Consider the following 25,086-nt stretch of genomic DNA (forward strand, 5'->3'; position numbering starts at 1 on the left):
AGATCTTTAGCCCCTACTTGCACCATGTTATATGAACTTGAGTGTAATTGGAATGGAGGAAGTGTAGAGAGTTAAGGATGACACAAAAAACGAGTCCCCAGGTGAGGGATATTATTCATTTACAATTAAAAACCCCTGACTCAGCCGGGAATTGAACCCGGGGCCACCGGGTGACAGACGGGCGCGTTGCCCACTACACCGCGGAGCCGGACAAGTTGGGGTCTTACCAGAGACTTATATGCCCTCTCCTTTACATCCTTACTACAACCCCTAAGTAACGCTCATAACCATATCCAGAGATCTGTATCCTTTATATACAGTCATTTTTATGTGATTACCCCAATGAAGATCTTTCCTTACATTAACACCCAGGTACTTACAATGATCCCCAAAAGAAACTTTCACCCTATCAATGCAGTAATTAAAACTGAGAGGACTTTTCCTATTTGTGAAACTCACAACCTGACGTTTAACCTTCTTTATCATCAACATTATCAAAGTCATTTTGCGGTTGCTCACAATCTTGTAACTTATTTATAACTCTGTACAGAATAACATCATCTGCTAAAAGCCTTATCTCTGACTCCACTTCTTTACACATATCATTGATATATATATAAGAAAACATAAAGGTCCAATAATACTGCCTTGAGGAATTCCCCGCTTAATTATTACAGGGACGGATAAAGCTTCAGCTGCTCTGATTCTCTGAGTTCTATTTTCTAGAAATATAGCCAACCATTCAGTCACTCTTTTGTCAAGTCCATTTGCACTCATTTTTGCCAGTAGTCTCCCATGATCTACCCTATCAAATGCCTTAGATAGGTCAATCACGATACAGTCCATTTGACCTCCTGAATCCAGGATATCTGCTATATCTTGCTGGAATTCTACAAGTTGAACTTCAGTGGAATAACCTTTCCTAAACCCAAACTGCCTTCTATCAAACCAGTTATTAATTTTGCAAACATGTCTAATATAATCAGAAGGAATGCTTTCCCAAAGCTTACATGCAATGCATGTCAAACTGACTGGCTTGTAATTTTCGGCTTTATGTCTATCACCCTTTCTTTTATACACAGGGGCTACTACAGCAACTCTCCATTCATTTGGTATAGCTCCTTCAACCAAACAATAATCAAATAGGTACTTCAGATATGGTACTATATCCCAACCCATATCTTTAGCATATCCCCCGAAATCTTATCAATTCCAGCCGCTTTTCTAGTTTTCAACTTATGTATCTTACTGTAAATGTCATTGTTGTCATAGGTAAATTTTAATACTTCTTTAGTATTAGTCACCTCCTCCATCTGGACGTTATCCTTGTAACCAACAATTTTTATATACTGCTGACTGAATACTTCTGCCTTTTGAAGATCCTCACATACACACTCCCCTTGTTCATTAATGATTCCTGGAATGTACTTCTTGGAACCTATTTCTGCCTTCAAGTACTGATACATACCCTTCCATTTTTCACTAAAATTTGTATGACCGCCGATTATGCTTGGCATCATATTATCCTTAGCTGACTTCTTTGCGAGATTCAATTTTCTAGTAAGATCCTTCAATTTCTCCTTACTTCCACAGCCATTTCTAACTCTATATCTTTCCAACCTACACCTCCTTCTTAGTCTCTTTACTTCTCTGTTATAATCACCACTCACCACTCATATACAGATAAGATTTTAAATCAGACAACTTTCTTATATCTCCCTTCTTCCTAGTACCTCCTTTCATTCCTTCTCCACCCATGACTTATTAGTTTGCTCTAGTCTAATCTAGTAAACCATTCTTCTTTCTTTTTGTGCCAAAATGGTTGTACCGTGTGGCGACTTCTCCTCCTCTTACGTTATTAACCACTTAATTATAGTACTCAGCATGTAAGACTATACACTAAAAAGCAAATATTGTCGCCCTCATCTCTTTTTTAAATGGCTCATCACTGTTGCCAACATGACTAGTTACATATTGAAATCATGAGACATAACCTTCAACAAACTAACCTCAATATAAATATCAATAATGAAGGTTCCCTTACACAAGTAAATGAGAAATTGAGATATTCATAATTAAGTCGGTTTTCAAGCTCAATGAGCATATTCTTCGGTGTTTGCCTTATATAAATAATTCAGCTCCCTTGTTGAAATTTGCTATTACTTGCCGGACTGACGTGAAACCACACTGTAACAATAAACATAAGCAAATATATTAGAAGTACACTCATGTTTATAAAAAACTAAACACCTTGAAAGACTAGAGATAGGAAGTTCATATTCACAGGACATGTTCATTAGTATGTTCTGCAGAAATGATTAGCATTTCAGTCACTTAGGTTCAGCATGTGTCCTGTTGCCTAGCAGGCACTGGATCTTCCCTGGGCACTGATAACTTGTTCCATGCATGATGGCATCGATGCATATAAGGCGCGAATGGCGTCCTGGGCTATAGCCATCCATGCTGCATTCACCTGGTTCTACATTTTATCTTTGGTGATTGGCATTGGGTCGCAGCACTGCACCCGTCGTTTCACCATATCCCACACATTTTTGATTGGCGACAAGTCTGGTGATCAGGCGGACCAAGGCAACAGTCTGAAATCCTGTGACATCAAGAAGGCACGTTCATGCAGCAACATGTGGTCGCGCATTGTCCTGTTGAAATATGGCATCTGGGGTGTCGTGCAGAAAGGGTATGACTATGGGTTGCAGGATATCATTTAAAGATGTGAACTTCATTAATGTTTCCGTATTGAACTGAGATCAACGATAAGATATCTATTAGGTTCAACCTTTTCAATACTAATTAGGTACGTGTTTATGTTACAAATACCTTTTATTCAACTTGGGGACTGGTTTCGACATATATAATGTCATCATCAGCCATAAAATCACAAATATATAAGCAAAGACATAATCTGTAACTGACCATTCACACAGATTATGTCTTTGCTGACCATTCACACAGATTATGTCTTTGCTTATATATTTATGATTTTTATGGCTGATGATGACATCATATATGTCGAAACTGGTCCCCAAGTTGAATAAAAGGTATTTGTAACATAAACACGTACCTAATTAGTATTGAAAAGGTTGAACCTAATAGATATCTTATCATTGCGGAATATCATTGACGTAGGTCAAACTGGTCACAGTGCCCTGGACACGCACCAGCTGTGATTTGTGTTTGGACCCAGTAGAACCCCACACCATAAGGTCTTGAGTTGGCGCTGTATGTCTTGTGCGAATGCAGTCATTGTAATGCCTCTCACCCTGTCTGCGGCAAACCAAAATGCAGCCATCATTTTCAAACAAACAGAAACTGGATTCGTCTGAAAACACTATCTGCTGCCATTCATGTCCCCAGTGGCATCGTTCCGTATACCATTGCAGTCTAGCATGTTTATGCACAAAGGCAGACAGAGAAGTGGACGGCACGCTGGTAAACCAGACCGTAATAAACAGCGACGGTCTGTCACTCCTGATAGTGTACGATGTGTTACACTGTTCCACTGTTGCGCCAGAGCCGAGGAGGACGCATATCTGTCCTGCAATGCCATTCGGATAAGGTGTCGATCTTCTCGGGGGGTGGTCTGGGTGGTGCGACCAGACCCAACTCACCGTGTTCTACGGCCTTCTGTGAATCATTCTGTACACACTCGTTGCACTGCCAACACACTTCATCCCACATGAGCAGCAATTTCCCGAATGGATGCATCACGTTCTCTCATGCCAATAATGTGCCCTCTTTCAAACTCACTCATTTGATGGTACGGTTCTTGCACACGTCTGCGAGGCTTCTTGCATATCTACTCAAGTCACACTGATCCATTACCTTCGGTTTATAGCGACAACGAGAGCCACAAGCACATTTTACCAGTTGGTGGTGGTGTGCCGAGATATCAATATAGACCTTAAACCTAAGGGCCAACATGATTCAAATCCTAATCATTTCTTCAGAACATACTAATGTACATGTCTTGCAAATATGACCTTCCTATCTCTAGACTTTCAAGGTGTTCTGGTTTTTATGAACATGAGTGTACATATGCCGTAAGTCAAGAAGAATACACAAAGGATAAGTCTTAAAATCATTCTAAAGTCATGACAAGACAAGGTTAGTTAGGTTAGGTTGATAACGAAATTGCCCTCCATTTGAACTGAACTGATCTTTATAGAGAAGGTAACGTTGCTTTCCTTTTCAGAGGAGTTCTACAGAAAAGTAAAATATGCTTTACTTATACCCACAGATGCACCAGTGCTTGTTCATGCAGTATGAGTGTGAGGTTATTTTGCTGCTCTATTTTATTCATACTATATATCAATACGTATACTTGTAGATCTATAGAAAGCATACAACAGGGTACCAAGGGAAAAGATGCTTGCCATACTGGGGGACAATGGGATAAAGGGTAGATCGTTAAAATCAATCGAACGCATTTATGTTGACAATTGGACTGCAGTGACAATTAATGGTAGAATGAGTTCTTGGTTCAGGGTACTTACAGGGGTTAGACAAGGCTGTAATCTTTCAACTTTGTTGTTCATAGTTTACATGGATCATCTGATGAAAGGTATAAAGTGGCAGGGAGGGATTCAGTTAGGTGGAAATGTAGTAAGCAGTCTGGCCTATGCTGAAGACTTGGTCTTAATGGCAGATTGTGCCGAAAGTCTGCAGTCTAATATCTTGGAACTTGAAAATAGGTGCAGTGAGTATGGTATGAAAATCAGCCTTTCGAAGACTAAATTGATGTCAGTAGGTAAGAAATCCAAGAGAATTGAATGTCATATTGGTGATACAAAGCTGGAGCAGGTAAATAATTTCAAGTATTTAGGTTATGTGTTCTCCCAGGATGGTAATATAGTAAGTGAAATTGAATCAAGATGTAATAAAGCTAATGCAGTGAGCTCGCAGTTGCGATCAACAGTATTCTATAAGAAAGAAGTCAGCCTCCGGACGAAACAATCTTTACATCAGTCTATTTTCAGAACAACTTTGCTTTATGGGAGTGAAAGCTGTATGGACTCAGGATATCTTATTCATAAGTTAGAAGAAACAGACATGAAAGTAGCAAGAATGATTGCTGGTACAAACAGGTGGGAACAATGGCAGGAGGGTACTCAGAATTAGGAGATAAAGGCTAAGTTAGGAATGAACTCGATGGATGAAGCTGTACGCATAAACCGGCTTCTGTGGTGGGGTCACGTGAGGTGAATGGAGAAGAATAGGTTACCTGTGAGAATAATGTACTCTGTTATAGAGGGTAAGAGAAATAGAGGAAGACAAAGACGACGGTTAGACTCAGTTTCTAACGATTTAAAAATAAGAGGTAAAGAACTAAATGAAGCCACAGTACTAGTTGCAAATAAAAGATTGTGGGGATGTTTAGTGAATTCACAGAGGCTTGCAGACTGAACGCTGAAAGGCAGAACGGTCTATAATGATTATGTATGTATATATCAATGGTATTAAGTAAGTCTGTTTTATTATGAATATGTCACGAGGTTCCCCCCGATCACCTCAAGTGGATAGTGCAAATACTCTGCAACTTTCCTGAGGAGAAGCATAAAGAAATACTTTCATATTGTGAAGACTGTCGAATGTTGTTCTATTTGTCATGCTTCTGGAAAGCGAGTGAAGTTTGAAACATCCTTAAAATTTCTTGATGGAGAACACAAGTATTGCCAGGATCTAAAAGTGTTGACAGTCTTCACAATTTTAAAGTATTCCTCCAGCCAACCAATAATTGTGTTAAATATGGTTGGACCCACACCTGTTACAACTAGATTCATCCAAGATTGATGCTATGAACATTTTCATTGCATTAGTTAATTGTATATTACTGTACCTCAAGTTTGTATGTATCACTGTTTTTGTATATTTCTTTCATCTTTGTGTTATTTTAGCTGATGATGACCTCTAGGCTAGGTTGAAACATGTCCTATGAAGCTTTTTAAACACACCATTCATCAAATGGCAAACTTGCATTGAACAGGTGGACTTTATACAATTAAATTCTTTTAGAATTTTATCTTAGATATTTAAAGTCAGCATGGAACTGGAATGAAGTTCATTACTTGTAACATATTTTCTTCTTCTACATGTGAGGAATGTGTCTTGAATGTTTGGCCATACCTCATTGTTACAACGTGTATAGACCGTACACTACTCTCCACGTTGGCTTGTTGTGTGGTGTACCCAATGGAGAGAGTGGATAAGTTAGGAGAGCTCTTCCTTATATGGGATTGTATGTAAAACTTTGACCTGGGCAGGATGGGCCTTGCATAGAATATACGTCTTCTAAATATCTATCTATCTATCTATCTATGTACGTTTTCACCTGAAAGGTGTTCACTAATATACAGTAGGATGGCCTGGTTGTGTTGAGATGGCTGTATACTTCTTTACTCACTTGAATTTCTAAATTATAATCCTTAGGGGCATTGGGAAAGAACCTGCTATTTATGGTGGATGATTTCTGTTACGAAGTTTAATGATGAAGAAAGGTGAGGTGAGGAGAGATGTTGGAGCCATTCCACTATGTTATCGGATCTGGTTTGGCAGCACAGGGTTTTTAACTGCATTGGCATAACTGATGAGGTTGAACGGCATGTAACCCGGTGATTGGTTCCCTGATGGCAGGTGAAATGGGGCCACGATGTCTGATGCCTTCAGTCTCAAAGATGAAATGCTACTGTTGGTTGAAGCCAGGTTCCCAGGATCTGACACGGGCGTATAAGAGTTGACAATCGAGATGGGTGTAATGGCACGACATTTCTTATTATTCAAATTTGGAATTCCGCAGTTCATCATTCTCCGGGCCAGTTTAATGGCTTTGTCTTCCATTGGAGAGCCTGGGGTTGAAAGGCATCATTCAGGTGTCCTTGGTTCAGAAGTAGCCGTATCAGAAGATCTTTAAGTGCTTGGAGTGGGTTGGACGGAGGTTCTCTTCTGTAGTACTTCTTCTTGCTGGAATGTTGATTTCACATATTAGATGCCATGATGGCATACCTGCTGTTCTTGTTTGTTCTCTAAATGTCTAATTAACTAACTACAAAAGCTTCACTTCCGCACCCTGAAGGAGCACGGTGGACCTCATAAAGGGTTACTCTCTCTCTCTCTAGGTCAGGGAGAAGTGGTGAAGGTCATGTATGGAGGTTGTGTTGAGATGGCTGTATACTTCTTTACTCACTTGAATTTCTAAATTATAATCCTTAGGGGCATTGGGAAAGAACCTGCTATTTATGGTGGATGATTTCTGTTACGAAGTTTAATGATGAATGATCCCCATGGGGATTGGGGGCCATGGTCTATACTAGGAACTGTCCTGTCATTTGCCTTAGTGCAGAAGAATGGAAAACCATGGAAAACAATTCTCAGGACAGTCAACGGTGGGGACCAGCCCCTCTCTTCTCCCAAATACAGAGGTGTAAAGCCATGGTCCCCCTCCTCTGCTCAGCTGGTCGGTCGGAATGCAGAGCTGTTGGACCACCAGTTGTAGGCTTAAACATACTCTGCATTTGCCATCTAAATGTCCATCAACACTCAACTTTTTTGAACACCTATTATCTATCAACTTCGAGTGTTAAATCCTACGAGGCTATGGAACTTGGTACTTCTAGAACTGTGGGGAACATTGGCAGGGAGTGAATTTATCTCTACCAAATGAACTTATTTGAAACCGTGGATGCAAAGCTCTGGACAGTTAATTTCTGAGCTATGTCCCTTGCATAGTGAACTCTTCAAGATTTGTCCAGCAGTGTGTAATATCTCTAAGTTACCTTTCACTAACATGATTTCATCCTGTATCTTCAGGTGTTTCAGTGTTGTCTCTACTTTGTCAGCTTAATCCCCTATTTAGTGACTCTACTTTGTGTTATATCAATGTTTATTCTACTAGAAACCTTGTGTTTTGCTTTAGCCACATTATATCTTTTCACATATTTTCTTGATATTATAATGTCGTGCTGGTTTGCTATGATTATTATTTACTAGAAAATTATAAACTGAAGTGTCCATGGTCCCTTTTCTTTAACGATTGTTTACTTTTAATGACCTCCCTTATATTGCTCATAGTTTCTTGATCTAAGCATTCTTTTTTAGTCAGAATTTTAGGTCTGTCTCTTTTATTTAGTCATGATATGTCCCTTTTTCTTAAATATGAGGGGAACCTCAAGATTAGGGGCTGCCTCACCGAGATGGTAAAGGCGTGTTCAATCTTTCCATAAGGAAGGACATGGGTTCGATTCCCTGTCAAGAAGTTGAAAAATTTAAGAAATAAGATTTCCACTTCCAAAGGTGCACATGGCCCTGAGGTTCACTCAGCCTACAAAAAATGAGAACCAGGTTAATTCCTGGAGGCAAAAGCAGCTGGGCATAGAGCTAACCACTTTACTCCACCAAGGGCCAAGCTTACGGATAGTGGAAGCCTTTATTTTTCATTGCTCCCAGGGCCTGCATATCCTGTTCACAGATGACTGCTTTGCTTCGCTTTGAACCTCTAGATTGTATCAACAACTTAAAGGTTTATTTTATTGTAAAAATTCTTTCTGTTGGTGTTCAAATAATGCTACATGCACTGACCACTTCTTTACTGATATTTTCTCCTTTCTGCTAATTTTGTATTTGGATTAATTATTCCCTACTGTGTTTGATATGTTTGAACTTGCTATTTCCTTCATCGATGATGAGGTTTTTGATCCAACCTTTGCTGAAGTGACTACCTAGAACTTGTCTGCTAACAAGATTTGCTGAGGACGGGCTGTGACTGCATGTAGCGTTCAACTATTTATTTTATTAATATAACTCAAAATATCCAGTCGTCTGTAGGTCTTTACATTAATGCTAGTAAAACTTTGGCAATTGTAATAAATTATGACAAACTGTCTCAATCCATTTTACCCTTAGGACCAGGGAAATTTATTTCATCCATATTGAATAGCGAAACTATTAAAATCTTGGCTGCAGATTTAATAATGAACTTCTGTTCAATAAAGATGCTCTCATGCCTTCTTCCTTTCCAAAACATGATACTTTTTTTTTTCTTTTTATGAGTTGCTTTACGTCGCACTGACACAGACAGGTCGTATGGCAATGATTGGACAAGAATGGGCTAGGAGTGGGAAGGAAGCGGCCATGGCCTTAATTAAGGTACAGCCCCAGCATTTGCTCGGTGTGAAAATGGGAAACCACGGAAAACCATCTTCAGGGCTGCCGACAGTGGGGTTCAAACCCACTATCTCCCGAATAGTGGATACTGGCCGCACTTAAGTTACTGCAGCTATCAAACTCGGTAATACTATAATTATGGAGAAAAGTTCTATTTATTTAAATTTAATGAATATAAACTTTGTATTCAAACTGAGAGAATATACTGATTAAGCTTTTTATTTTGCTATACAAAATTAATGGTATAAGTAAGAATCAATGTCAATGGAAATTAATATATCTTATGGCAGTTTACTTGCTGGTATAGGAAAGAACAATGGTTTGTGGTTTAGATTCTACATAAAATAGAAATCTTGCATGATTTCAATGTCTACCTATTTTTGTCTTTATGTTGATACCTAGTAAGATCTTGAACTTAGTAAGTTAAAATATCCTAGTGCCAATGTACCACAAACTATAGGATTGATAGCTCCGAGATGTGGATCTTAACAAAATACCTTAAAGTAAATATATACCGGTACCGGTACTGTATAAATAAACATATTATTCATTATATCATAATTCTCTTTTCAACCCTGGAATGATTGATCTATGCTTATTGTGTGATAACATTTTCCTGCTCCATACTCTATCCATTGCCTGATTCTTTCGCTAACAAATTTTGTTTGGGTTGGGATTGATTTACATTCAAAATTAGTTGCAAACTATACACACCATACACATTTCATACCTACATTTCTCAGAGGCCAGAAGTTTGTTTCTTCAAGAACTGGTATGTAATATTTAACCTCTTACAATATTTTAATCATATATATTTAAAGATTTCCAGTAGAGGAACTGATTCTTCATGTATCAGTGACCCACTTTTGTACAAGAGAATGAACAATATGGTGAGTATAACCAAGAGTGGATTTATTTATATTCTGACATGCATGTGTCAGAATGCACATGTGCTTCTTGTTTTATTGTAGCACATGTAAAAAGTAATTTTTATTCAATATGTTTATATTTGTATGTATAATTTAAAATTATTTCTTGGAATATAACATACATGCTTTGTAAAATTATTGCAATTTTTTAGAACAAAATTATAATAACAATTATTGCTCTTTTTAAATACAAAAAGTATAATAAAACTATCAATTAAATGTGATATATCTTAATGGTAGTGATTAATATGAAAGGAAAGTTCAAAAGGAGGAGATATATTGTTAGAATGGAAATAATATGAGATGAACTGACACTAAATATTCAGGTTGACAAGCCAACAAGGAATAGATGTAAAATAATTATATTTCTAAAGCACTCAGGTACCAGAATACGGTTGAGAGGTACATGAATAAATTATGGTTAACCCATGAAGAGTAATTTGAAGAGGACTAAAAAATGGGAGACCAGAATATGGAAGTAATAAAATCAACTAAACAGTTCTACAGTGATCAATAATTGGATCATATACAACCTAGGCCTAGTAAAGTCCAAACCAGTGGTGGAACAGCCTGTTAGTGCCTTGGCTTGGCCAGCAGCTACTGGAGTGCCAAGATCCTCAGCCATATTGCTTCATATTTTTGAATGGCAAACTTCTCTTGGGCAAGGATTGGTTTACTCTGCCATTTATTAGGCCTAGAGTAAAACGGAATGTTGAACTTAATGAGCAAGCAACCAGATGGCATCAGATTAAAATGCTTGCACCTGGCAGCTGAGGCCATATGATCATTATTTTATGACCTTACATCCACTGAAAAGAGAGGCTTTCTGGGAGAACTATCCTCTTAATCGAAAACATCTTATTTTGATGTATGACATCAAGGGTAATTCAGTAAGATACATGATAGGATTGTCTGCAGGAATATTGAGCATTTCTTGCTTCAGCATATCTGGCAACAATGTAGGCTGGCAAAGAATCAAGGAAAACCACATGTTGCCAGTCTCTATTTTCCTTTCATATTTATTACTTTGAGACTACTGACACTAATTCATATCATTCGTTCAACTTTTTGTGGGAATAAACTCCTCAAGTAATGGACAACTGTTAGGGAATGAAGGCAATTTGTTTTGTTAGTTACATGACTTAAAAAAGCAACCTTTGAAATACTAAATTATTTAAAAGTATATTTTAAAGATGTAAAAAATGTATCATGTTGATTAGTTAACATTTTACATGCTTGAGATCAGTGGTATATTAAATCCAGAGATATATTTACATTTCTTTAAGCTTTTCTCAGACTTTTTGGAGAAAAGCTTGTAATATTTTGGAAATTTCAGAAGGATTGTAGATAACTATTTGTATGAAGTTATTGTTTGAATAAAATTGTACCACACTGGAATTGTGCTTTGAAGAATGCTTCATGTATTTTAATGAAATAAATTACTGGTATTGAGTTGTAAGTTAAATTAGAACCTCATCATGTTATTATTATTATTAGTATTATTATTATTATTATTATTATTACATGAGTTTCCAAGTTTCCACAGCATGGACTGCATAAAGATACAGGCTGTATCATTTTATGCTAAAAATGCGTTATCTGAATTTTATATTGATAACATTTTTTAAATTTATACCATGCTGATCATACAGGTTAGATAGCAGGTCAATCTTTTTTTTTTTTTTTTTTTTTTTTTTTTTTTTGCAAGTTGCTTTACGTCGCACCGACACAGATAGGTCTTATGGCAATGGGGGGACAGGATAGGGCTAGGAGTGGGAAGGAAGCGGCCGTGGCCTTAATTAAGATACAGCCCCAGCATTTGCCTGGTGTGAAAATGGGAAACCATGGAAAACCATTTTCAGGACTGCCGACAGTAACGTTCGAACCTACTATCTCCCGAATACTGGATACTGGCCGCACTTAAGCGACTACAGCTATCGAGCTTGGTCATGTCAATCTTGTTATAGCATTTGTATTAATATACCACTTTTCAAAGTTATGGATAAAATCCAGAACTTTGATTCTCATTATACTTTGAACATTGTTAAACATAGTATCTCTGAAATATGGTGGTACTCATTGGATAACATGAAGATTCTTCACATAATTGTTAAGCTCGAAGTTGTAATCACAGTTCTTACTACTCTTTATCTATGCTAGTAAATTGTAGCTTTCAACTTTAATACAATTTTTTTCTTATAATTTGTACATATAATTGTAGCTCATAAGCATTATTTTTTCTTACATGCACTCTTTTCTGCTTTATAAGGCTATTTGTAAATGTTTTCTGGAGAAATATAAAGTTTTTGTACTTTACAGTACTGTACATGTTTCTTATTAATGCTGTTACAAAATATACTTTTTCTAATGAAATTATTTCCTGGTTTTCTATCACCAGTATTCTATCAACATGGTGGATGAAGCAAGAGACAATCACACGCAGATGATTGAGCGTGCAGAGATAGCAAACCTGGTGCGTTCAAGAATGGAGAGCCTCAACTTACCTAGTGTTGACTATGATGATGTGAGTGAGAAGAGGAATAGCCTTTCATATGTCATCATCAACCCTAGCTGTGACCTGAAGTTGGAAGAAGGAGATATCATGTGAGTGTTATGTCTGAAGTTTTGATCATTTTTTCCTTCTTCTTATTTTGTTTCACCCTCTTTGGGGTACTCGAATAGTGAATTTTCTCTCATTTTTAATTCTACTATGTAGATCTTTTTAATTTTCTTTAAACCAGTTGGGTTTTGTTTTGCAGTTATGGAAGAACACAAAGATTGTGTTTGGTTAATCTATTAGAGTTCATTATGAGAAGATGACCATAAAAATGTATCCTCCTTTTTTGCATAGTTCCTGAGAGTTTTTCAATTTTCTTGTAGAGGCCTTGTATTTAATTCGAGGGATGCTTAGTCAAGGTAATAAGAAGGTGTGCTCAATTCCTATGGAAGAACTTGGGTTTGATTCTGGATCATCAAGCCCAAAAATTTGGTATCAAAACCTCCACTTTTGAAGAAAAGCATATGGTCTCAGAGATATCTCAGCCTTCACCAGAAATGAGTACAGATTAATTCCTTTGGGGGGGAGGGGGAGGTGGCTGGGCATAGGACTTGCCACTTACCCCACTTACAAGAGAACTATCTCCCATAGTAAAGGAAACTTCGACAGTGCATTGACTAATTGCTGACAAGCATAGAGTCACCCAACTGGTGGCTCAACGAATTTCATGTAGAGACCCCCTCCCACACCGGGGACATTAGGGCACCTAGCCCTGGGACAAGCACTATCCATACATTTTAGAGAAGATTAAGGTGGGGTGAAAGAAAATAGAACTACAGGAGTTTACCCGGAGCCCAAAATGTTAGCGGAATAAATTCCAATCAGTGACCCTAAACTAAAACCTACCTAACTTATCATACAAACCCATCACACTAAGGGAGATAAGTGCTTGAGGATACCTAATGTTTTTATACACAACAATTACAATTTTTATGACTCAATTACTCAAATCACTTATGATTAGGGTATAGATATAACTAATACTTGATGGCCAGCATCTAAAATCTTACAAATACCTTACCAAAATATCTTACAAGTACCTTAGAACAAAAAAATCTTACAAATACCTTACAACTTAAAATTTTTTTACAAATACCTTACAACTAAATCTTCATGGTCATGAACAATGGAATTGACCCCTCCCTATGCAACTTAAGGTACCTTCACCTGAGAGAGGTGAACTCTGCTGATCCTTTTCCTTTCAGGATCACTCACCAATAATGACACCGAGGTAAGGAACTTTAAGATGGTGCAGGGACCTCGAAATCTGGGGGCCAACTTACTGATAACAAGGTCTGCAGCACTACTGACGGGGTGCGTTTTAATAAACGCCTGGTCACCCACAGACAGATTGTGCGGCCTTCACCCGTGGTTGTAATTACACTGAACTTCAGCGTAATAAACTTATAAGTTTTTTCGCGCACGGTGCCAATTAGCTCGGATATTTTCTGGGCTGGCATCGTCAGGCAGAAGATCATTAACTGACCACAGATTTGACAGTGAAGAATTTGGAGTAAAGACCAACATTAAGGAAGCAGGAGTTTGCTTGTGACTTTCATGGATGGCAGTGTTAAAAGCAAACGACAACCAATTTAGTGATGAATCCCACTTAGAGTGGTCAGCGGAGTGATAAGCGATGAGAGCAGATAGAAAATTACGATTCACTCTTTCAGCATAATTTGGCCTTTGGTAATATGGGGTAGTGGTTACATGAGCAATGGATAGATCAAAACAGAAATTCCGGAACTGGGCAAGTTATCACTTCACCATAATGATTTACAATCTAGTAGTTACTTAAGTAGACAAAAGGAATAAATAAAATATTCTACAATAATATTTTACATCATACAATAAACATTCATTAAAAGAGATTCTCCGCAGGTCACACTAAACCATGGAATTAAACAAAAATTCCACTCTAGATGCATTAGGTATGGTTGGACTCAAACCAGCTAGCCATGGCGTGAGATCATATAAACTTCACGCTTTAATGGCCACAGCCAACAGCAACTTTCAGGTTCAATCCCCAGTACTGCCAGAAATTTAAGATTGACAGGGTGACTGGTATGTGGTTAAAAAGGTACATGCAGCTCATTTCAAACCAGGATGTGCCTAAAAAGATCTGCACCACCTCGAGGAATATGAATACACATGTTGAAGATTTCAGTAACAAGATGATATAATGTCATGTAGCCTCCGGAGAACCCTGGTTCAGGTCTTACCAGTTGACCCCCATGGGCAACTGACAGATCTGGGCAGGATGGAGTGAGGTGGGATGCGGTGTAGTCGTGACTGATAATGATAATGAGGTAGAAGAGGGTGAATTTATTTGAAGTTCACAGATGGAAGAATCTCTGAACTTCATTTTAATTCAAATGGATAGTAATGGACATCACTTCAAATTATTATTTTGATCATGACTAAAATATTTGAATCCTTTTTAATTAGCCTTGGACAAACCTAAGATCACAAGATGCTACTGCTTAAGTTGGATCTAATTTTAGACAGTGGTTGTTTTAATCATCAAGTTTTATGTAAGGATGAAAATTTCAGTCTTTTTATAAGTGAATTAATGTAGATATTAAAAGGCAAGAGTCACTGATCTGTTATCATTTAACCCTCAACTCATTTGAACTTCTTGCTACAATTTGGATGTTGTTGACCCTGGACAGGTGGCACTCGTTGATGTAACATGAGAGGTGGCGTGGGGTACTTTGTGTCCACTATGACTGAACTTGCTCTAATAACAAAATTACTTACTTTTATGTATCAGATATTGATGTATTAGTTTTATAAACTCAATAGCATTATATGATATCAAAAATTAATGTATATCTAATATTGATTAGCTTCACAGCATATGAATGTTATAAAACTAAAAACTTGTCATGCACAGGAATAATCTTTATCAAACATCTTATCTTAATTCAGCTGACAACTTCAGATTCTGCTAACTACGTCATGCTTTTTGTGCAGTATATCCCCGGTTGGTGGGAAGGGGTCCTTCCAAAATAATTACGCTACTGGAAATAATTATTCTCTTCATGACAATCCATAAAATCGTGATAATTTGTTTGTGAGTAAATTTCCTCCGACTCTTTTAGTCTCCAGGTTTGTACAGTTAAAAAATCCTCAAGCTTCTTCAGGTGATAATACACTTCTTGCTGAGAGTATCACTCCCAGTACATGAGTGCAATGTTGTGGGTTTCAGTACTTGAGTTTTAGGAGGAGAAATTTTTGTCCATTTTGTAACACCATCCTTTCCTGATATGGTCGAAAACCATTGAGAAATGTAAATCATCACCACTAATACTTACTACTTCTTCATTAGCGTTCTGCCCCGTATCGCTGTTAGAGTCTACTACTTCTAATTCATCCTCACTCTCACTCACTAAAATTTCTTCCTTTTCTACAGACTGTAAAAGAGATGGCACCCTTGCCTCATACTGTTAATTACTAATTTCAGTGATAACGAATTGACTGAATGAATTCCTAACATGATTACACAGTAACTCACTGGGTACACTGGACATTGTTCCTGTTGTACTTCCGACGAATGGCACTGGTGGCCCTGGGTCTGACGAGTCACTTTATTACACCGCTTGACAATAATCCCTCTTTCTAACAATGTAGACCCTTCACTACAATGCCACTGACCTCAGTCAAAAGGCAAGGATTGTTGGGAGAGGTATATGGTAGCCAAGGTCTATAAGTTTAAAAATAAATGCAATCTCGAAATGAATTTGCGCCAGATCACAAAATACCCCACGCCACCATACCCGGGTTAATGTCATCTATTGCTATACTTCATTTCGTAGAAATTTCATGAGTTATACTTTGTTTCTACCATTGAAGGACATTTTCCAATATACTCCATCGATGTCCATTGAATTCTATATATTTCTCCAATAAAATTTTGATATTGAGGTAACCATCAATGTTTGACTTTCACTTTAGTCTACATCAACTAGATTTACATAATACACTCATGTTATTAACAATTTCAACAGCATCAAGGAAGGTTGAAACACATGTAAAACTTGCAGTAAATGCAAAGCAGGGTACAGTATTTCAAGAAAGTAATTAAAATAATTTCTGAGTGATCTTGCAGTCTTGGGCCCAACAGTATCCTCTGGACTGTCATATTAGGCATATGAATAGAGGACTGTTGAGGAGTTGAGTAATTAGTGCATCAGGGTCAACAGGCTATAAACATTTTTCCAAAAGTCTTGTCGTGCTAGAAGGGCTAAACAAACGAAAGAGGCTGAATGTGAGGTGAATGATTGGCTTGCATGAAGGTGGAATTTTTTACTACGACACTGCTGCTCATAGAGAACATAATGCCACAACAGTGATCCAAATGCAGAAATAGTGGACCAAAGAGAAATAGATGCATAGAAAATCTGGCAGTGAATCACAAACTGTGATGACACCAGGGAAGACAGGCAATTTGGTGCATGGTAGTGATGGATCGTACAGCTTCATCACAAGTGTTAACACAATGGTAGAGCACTGTAACAGGTGTGGTATTGTCTGCTTTCACTGTTTGATGATGTCTGTTTTGGAAATGAAATAGCATATGGCTTTTAGTGCTGGAAGTGTTCAAGAAATTCTTCAGCTCGCCAGATGCAGGTCTTTTGATTTGATGCCTGTAGGCGACCTGCACATCATGATGAAGATTAAATTATGATGAAGACAACACATACACCCAGCCCCCGTGTCAGCGGAATTAACCAATGGTGGTTAAAATTCCCGACCCTGCCAGGAATCGAATCCGGGACCTCTGTGACCAAAGGCACCACGCTAACCATTCAACCATTGAGCCATATGACTGTTTTTGAAGAGGACTGGTGATATGTTCTTTAACCCTGGACTGTTAACATCTCAGGCTACAACGGGCTCATGAAGGCACACAGTAGAACATAGATTGTCAATACACTTTGTATTTGGACTAGTCCTTACTTTAACTTGGACTACTCTGATTGCCATACACGCATTAGGCAATTTTGCAGTAACCGGTTCACCTAGCATACATAGTCTAGCTTCATAGTGGCTGAACACCAGGTGTGATTATGTGGGAGCACCATTAGGTATCGTTCATGATCTTGGCTGCTACGTACTGTTGGTAATCTTACCACTTACTAGTATTTACAAACAAAGATAACGGTAGGATTTTCCACCAGCTCAAAACTATAACAAATGTGAAATAATTAAAACATCACATTTTTATTGTCATTCGGTACCGGTTTCAGCAATTTTATTTGCCATCATCAGCCAAAGATGAAGTAACAAGGACATTTAACTAGTTACATTAGAATATTTATAATATAGGTATGTACAAACACTCCTAAAATAAACTTGTCATTTACAATTGCATCATATCATAAGACATTTGAATAGTTGAAAAACAGAGACTAAATGCCTCCTTATAAGGTTCTAAAAATGACATAAAATGTGTTCTATATACAGTTCTGTACATGTATCTCTCCTGGTGTTGTTAAATGTTTGTAACTTTGCATAAAATTAATTATAGCACTGAGTTTCAAATAAAATTTTCTTTTTAATTACTGGTATATCTTAACAGCTGTTAAAAAATGTACCAATGGCAGGAATACACACCAGCTAATTTTGATCTAGAGTATTGTTATACAGTGTAAATAGTTAAAAGACCATTTTATTGACCAATTTGTGTAAAAAACAGCTCCTCATGGATTGTGATCAATGAACCATCTATATTGCTTGGATTGTTTAGTTGTTAAATTAAAAGATTTAATAGTATATATCTTGCATGGATTCACTGAAACAGCTTGACTTAGTAGTGTGTCAATAGCTTTAGTCCTATACTTCAGTATTAATTTGATATTGTGAGGTAAACTTGAGGCCGCAAGTTGACAGGCGAGATTTCGTGAAAATACACTGTTTTCAGATGGATAATCATGAATCTGGAAAGATCTTGAATCAAATGGACCTAAAAGAAAAATTCGAACTTCATGTTAGCGTGACGAAAACAGGGACCAAGATAAGTGCTAGACAAATAGAAGATGGAAAATCACCTTAAGCACCACGTTCACGGGCGAGGAGTTAAAGAGGAACTGCCGAGCAGATTGTCAGGCAGCAAGCTGCGAGCTTCAGCGGGGAATCAGGGCGTGTCAGATAGGGGGAGGGGAGGTCGCGGTAACAGGAGAACACAAATCGGGGGGGAAGGACGTGGATTCCGGTAGGGGTAGTAAGCTAGCGTGTTGCATACTGTTTTATATATAGATTGATCTTTTGGGATTTTAAGATTGTTAATAACTGAAATAAGTATAGCAAATAAAATAGTAGGCTTTTCGGATAGCTTATTAAGATTAAAATTAGGGTTGTAGTATTGGTCCAAAAGAATGAAACATTGTTCCATTAGGTCTAATAGAAGACCTTTATTCATTATTTCGACGAAGTCTATATCATTGTTGATGCCGTAGAAGCTGTGTTTGTAGTCGTGTGTACGCTGTCCTATTGCTGAGAATCTTTTGTATTTGATAACATTAATATGTTTATTATTTTTGACGTTAAATGCCTACTAGTATATTTACAGAAGTGTAGAGGCAAAAATCGTACACTTCATTCAGGGCACTCCTGACGCTATATTCCAGCAAGACACTGCCGGACCGCATATTGCCAGGAATGTTCAAGCTTTCTTCAAAGCACTTCAGATATTGTACCAAACATGTCGCTTATTGAGTACAAATGGGGTATGGTCGGTCAATGACTAGTCCGTCTAAGTCATCCATCAGTGAGCTGTGGTCTTGCATGCTAACAGCCTGGCAGGCAATTCTCCAAGAAGACATCCAAAGCCTCCTTAACGCTCTCAGGGCCGCGCATATTTGTTAGGTACTAGCCAAGAGTGCTACCCACTTTTTGTCTGACTTGCAGCTCTCCAGTAAAAATCATTGCTCTCTCAATTTATGCCCATTTTCAGTGAAACTTTTCTATTATGTAAAAGGAATGTCCCTTTGAATTAATGACACTTTGTCAGAAAATATTTATAGTTAAAATTAAAATAACCAAGCGAGTTGGCCATGCAGTTAGAGCCGCGCAGGTGTGAGCTTGAATCCGGGAGATAATGGGTTCGAATCCCATGGTCAGCAGCCCTGAAGATGGTTTTCCATGGTTTCCCATTTTCACACCAGGCAAATGCTGGGGCTGTACCTTAATTAAGACCACGGCCACTTCCTTCCCACTCATAGCCCTTTCTTATCCCATCGTTGCCATAATACCTGTCTGTGTCGATGTGACATAAAGCCACTAGGAAAAAAATAAAATAAATCATCAATTTAAAACTTTAAAATTCAATTAATGAAAATTCACATTTTAAAGCGAATATATAGTTCCAAAAATCAGCATGTCACATTAACTGTTGGTAATTCTTGTAGTACACCCTCTTGACTGTCATTTTGGATAAAATATTTGGAGTGATAATAGGTAATAAAAATTAAAATAAAAGCTATAGGTTCGGCATCATGAAGAGGGGCATGTTTTGGTCCAGGTAACTCGATGAAAGGGTGTGATGGTTAGTATCGTAAATCACTACCAGGAGAACCGAACTGAATAATGGCAATATGGTGATATTGTTAATACTGATATTATCGTGGAAATCTTTGCCGCTTTCCGAATTATCTTCAACCACAGCAATTACGTGTAATTAATCTCATATTAAAACCGTATTGAAGATGATATATTAAAATTACAAAGTTATTTTATTTATAACCACCTATTCAATACATTAAAATACACTCATAGAATTATAACATAATCATGAAGTATGAAGGTCAGGGCCCTGACCTAGTTTTTGTTGCATTAATGGCTGATGATGTTCGCTATGTCGAACGAAACATCTCCCACTTCATGATTTTATTATAATTCTATGAGTGTATGTATTGAATAGGTGATTATAAATAAAAGAATTGTATAATTTTAACCACGGCAATTGCTGGTGTTCCACTTACAAAATCGCTTTCAGAAACACTCTCACTGACTACAACCTCACTAGAAGTGTTTTCAACACTATTATGAAGTGCAGTTCACTTTCTGACTCAACATAATCGTCATTCCCTAAACTATGTATGTAATCAGCTAGATCACAGTTCACAAATGCGTCATTGCATAAGTCCGCCATCACTGTTGATATGTGCGCAAGATGTGCAGACATGAACTTCACATTTTTAAATATTCATCACACGAAAACAATTAATATTAGCTGCTTCTAGTGTTAAACTCAGAGACTACACACCTTTCTTGAGAAAAATATACTGATATGTGCTACCATCTAATGAAAAAGGAAGAACTACGATGGTTTCTAAGAGAGTCTGCACCAGGGATGAAATATCATTCCTGGCACTTTCAGTGAGTTCACAGAGGAATGAAAAATCACCCCTTGGCACTCAAAGAGTTAATTCAATGCCATGAAGCATTGCAGTGTGTGAAGATTTTCTTATGTATTACTTGGATAACCAATCATATGCATCAGTATTAGTACTCTTTTGCCTCATACTTCACTTTCATCTCAGATTAGGTATATAAAAGTCAAAAGTTCAGTTCAATTTTTGTCTGATTATCTGTCTGTCTCTCTTTGTTTGTTAATTTGTGTTGACACCAATGGAAAACAGCTCATCAGAATTTCTCCAAACTCTATATTTTCAATGATAGCTTGGTTGTGCCCTAGGTTGATTAGTATTTGACTAGGATTCAGTGGTGCAGCAATATTAAGAGGGCTGAAACAGGAAATATGAATCTCATTCTTTTTAATTTGTACTCATGAATATGGTATTATGATTGTTAAATTTATTTTTCAATATCAAAATCTTCTCAAATGCTGCCTTACTTCCTGTTGATATGGGAAAAGAGGACAATTGAATTTATATGTAATTTTACTGTATACAGTACAAAAGTTTTGTGCCCATCATCATTAAAGATCACATGTTCATGGAGAAATATTCTATATCAAGGGATATTTGTGTAGTAAATAATAGCACAAAATAATATAAAAATGGGGAATTTGTTCTGTGTGGAACTTCTTATATATTTAGTTCTTTGATTGAGAGGTACATAAAATGTTTTTGAAGTACAAATTTATTAAACATGCTTGCTTATTTCATTTCTTTTGCAGCTATCTGGTGCGCCCAAGTCCATTCTCAGCTCAGAAAACCTTTGAACGTCACAACAGCCGTCGGAAATCCAACATCAGTTTTTGCTCACAACAACTTGTTCAACAAATGGCTGCTGCAAGCTCACAAGCAGGTAGTAGACGAGGATCGGGATTAGGATTATCGGGTTACACAGCACCCAGACCACCACCTCTAGTTACCACAAAAGCTAATTCTCTCTCTCTTCCTGATAGTCCAACAGTAGTAGGCGGAGGTCCTGGTTGCTATAGAGCTCGATCTAACTCTCTGCGTGTAGTGGATGACATTCTGCTAAGGCGATCTAATTCTCTGCGACAAGGACTCACAGGGGTAGGAGCAGGGAGGAGAAAGAGCAGTCTTGAAGATCTGGGGGTATCATTCGCAAATGTTTCACATCCATCAAATCATAGCAATCCAATAAAAATTGCTCTAAACGGAAGCATTGGACTGGAAGTTACACCACCAGAAGAAGGAAGTACCCCCAGTGAGAACAACAGCAGCAGTGGCTTGTTGAGTGGTGTGGCAGCCGGCCTAACACTTGGTTGTAGCACGCCTGGTGCAGGTGGACTTAGTCCGAGTGGAGGCGGAAATGGTAGCATCAGTCTGGGTATTGCATTACCTACAATCGGTGTAGGAATGCCAGAATCTGGAGTGTGCCCGAGTAGTGCTCTAGACGTGTCAAATTTAGGGAACTGTAACAACAATAACGATAACTGTGGTGGCAGTAGTGGACAGAACTCAAACATGGCTCAAGGAGGTGTAACGGACCCTCAGCATCTTCAGGGCACACTCGTATGATATCATCTCATGTGGGGGAGGAGACTCAGTAGCGTGGTTCGCAACAAGTGGCTGTAACCAGTTACTCCTCACTTCCACAGACTTTTAAGTGCACCACATGATGCACCGATTCTGCACATAGGCCTTAATACCAGTAACTGTCATACGATGGTTGGTATCCATTGATCTAAGTTGTCACGTTAATTCCACATCACATTAATATATCTTTCAGCTTAGTGTGGATATGGGGAACATGTAATTTAGTAAAAGGAGGCATTATTTATAAAGTTTCCACGAATTTTATGGCATTGCTTATAACAGTAATTAAAAATATAAACCCATAAGACAACCATACTAAAATTAATTATGTGCTATTTAAAAAGGAATATAATGACCTGTATAGGGTCATGTCATTAAGAACAGAAAATTTAAAAAAGAAGTCAGGACTTAACTGTGCCATGTTGTCTACCATCTTTAATTTATATTTTACTTGTCATGAATGTCTATATAACCTCGCTTATGTAATGTGGTCTGAAGAGAGTGCTTTTTTTTTTTTTCCTTTCTTTTTTATAATATGTGACTGTGATTAATAAACTGAAAGTTGTGATGCAGTGGTACTGAATGGAGGATGTTCAGAATTTTAAAGACATTCCTCTTTATCCAGGTGAACTGGTTTCAACACCATGTTTATACCAATGAGTTGGAAGTGGGAACAAGTAGAGATTAGGAATATTTTTCCCTTGTTATTCAAGCATTCCTCCTGCTTATCAGCCTTGTTAACTCTATCTCACTTTTCTTCTTCAAGAAAGTGAGAAGAAATAATATCAAGTGTGTGTGCATGTGTGTGTGCATTTAACTGGAATCCCTTTTCTCATACATTAATTTGTTAAAAAAAACCTATATGTATATAAAATGAATGGAGATAATTTCTGTGTTTATTATCTTTATTTTTATAATGCTCTAAGATGACTGAATCTTACTAAAATACACTGTGTTTGTTAATGCATAATAATCACCAATGTGTCAAACTGAAAGCTGAAAAATCAACTTCTTATCAGATTATCAAAATGATAATTTTGATAGCATGTAAATCTGGTTTGAGTATTATAAGTCATCTCATAATGAAATTTCTTAACTCGTATTCTCAATTCATATATTCACTACTTATGGGAATGACTTGAATATCTAGGTAAACACCAACAAAGTGATATAATGGTATCATAAGAAATTTTATTCATAAAGGATGACTATAGTATTATAGTTGCAAAATCTCCTGTAAGGGACAAAATTTACATAATTATTTGCTTTGAGAAATTGTCACCTGAAGATACATTATTTTCCTTGATATACACATTTGGGTGTTCATTACGTGCGGTGTAATAAACTTTACATCACTGATATACTATTCTTTAAAATGCTTTATTGGCACAAGATTAAATAATAATTTGTAAACATATAACCTTCACTATTTCTGTGAAGACATTTTCTTAGTAGAGGAAGAACTACCTAATTGGAATTATAGGATTTTAATATATCAGAAAAAAAGAGTGAGGAAGGAAACTATATCAAAATATTCAAATATGCAGTTGTGAAAATACTGCAATGATTTATTTTTTTTAAAGAAATACTAGTTATAGTAGGTACTAAGGAGTTTGTCTAATGTAGAGTTATTGTGTCATTTCTAGTAAATTTTCTTATTCTGGATATTATCAAACTTCCATGGTTTATTTTTAATAGCCTTGACTAGAGTCCCTGAAAGAGACAATATAGCCCTTCAGTTTACTGAAATTCATTCTTGGTAAGAGAAATCATTGTTTATGGATGTAATGATGTAGTAATCAGATTTAATAACTGAGGAATATAACTGACTAATAGACTGAATAGGTGCTTGACTAAAAGAAGTCAGGATATACAAGGAGTACAGAATATCACATTATACTTCATAATGGTTCTGTATTTCTGAACTATGTACATATGTATAGCTAAAATAAAACAATATTTCTTTCTTTTTATTTATTTGCATTAAACAACTTCTTATTAACAGTGTTTAATGAAAATCCACCATATAATTGAAGTTTTCGTTCATTTTATGTTACTCTATCCTGCAGCCCCCTCCTTTCCATTCTTGCTTCATCCTTCTGTATAAGACATCAGATAGTACATGTTTATAATGTTTTAATGAATAAGGAAAACATATTGAATTTGTTTCCTATGGTGCAACCTTGGTAATCCTGTCCGTTAAGTTTATGGCCCACCTTGGCATGCCACGCAGAACAGAATCAAACTAGAGAATGTTCTGTTGTTTGCCTCTTATGGAACTCAATGTATCAACACCCACCTGGAGGAACTGTGCTGAAGCACCGTGGAGCATTTCCAAAGAGAGCCTCTGAAGTTTCTCGAGTATGTTTTGTGTTTTGGTTCAGTACAGTCAGGTCGGCAACAGCTGTGGAAGGAATTGGGCTTTTGTGCCACTTTGTAACTCTCCAGA

At 37.2% G+C, this 25,086-nt stretch overlaps 1 protein-coding gene across 1 annotated transcript in view; it reads left to right on the forward strand.

The window, feature by feature from the left end:
* The window catches only part of SLO2 (slowpoke 2), a 525,845-nt gene extending 503,226 nt beyond the window's left edge, over positions 1–22,619 (forward strand). Inside the window, exons 24-25 of the mRNA XM_068227345.1 lie at positions 12,502–12,707; positions 21,806–22,619. Of these exons, the coding sequence (XP_068083446.1) occupies positions 12,502–12,707; positions 21,806–22,619 (1,020 nt within the window). The remainder of the gene's footprint in view (positions 1–12,501; positions 12,708–21,805) is intronic.
* The last annotated feature ends 2,467 nt before the right edge of the window (positions 22,620–25,086 follow it).

Source organism: Anabrus simplex, chromosome 4 (genome assembly GCF_040414725.1).
Source record: "Anabrus simplex isolate iqAnaSimp1 chromosome 4, ASM4041472v1, whole genome shotgun sequence".
Taxonomy (NCBI): Eukaryota; Metazoa; Arthropoda; class Insecta; order Orthoptera; family Tettigoniidae; genus Anabrus; species Anabrus simplex.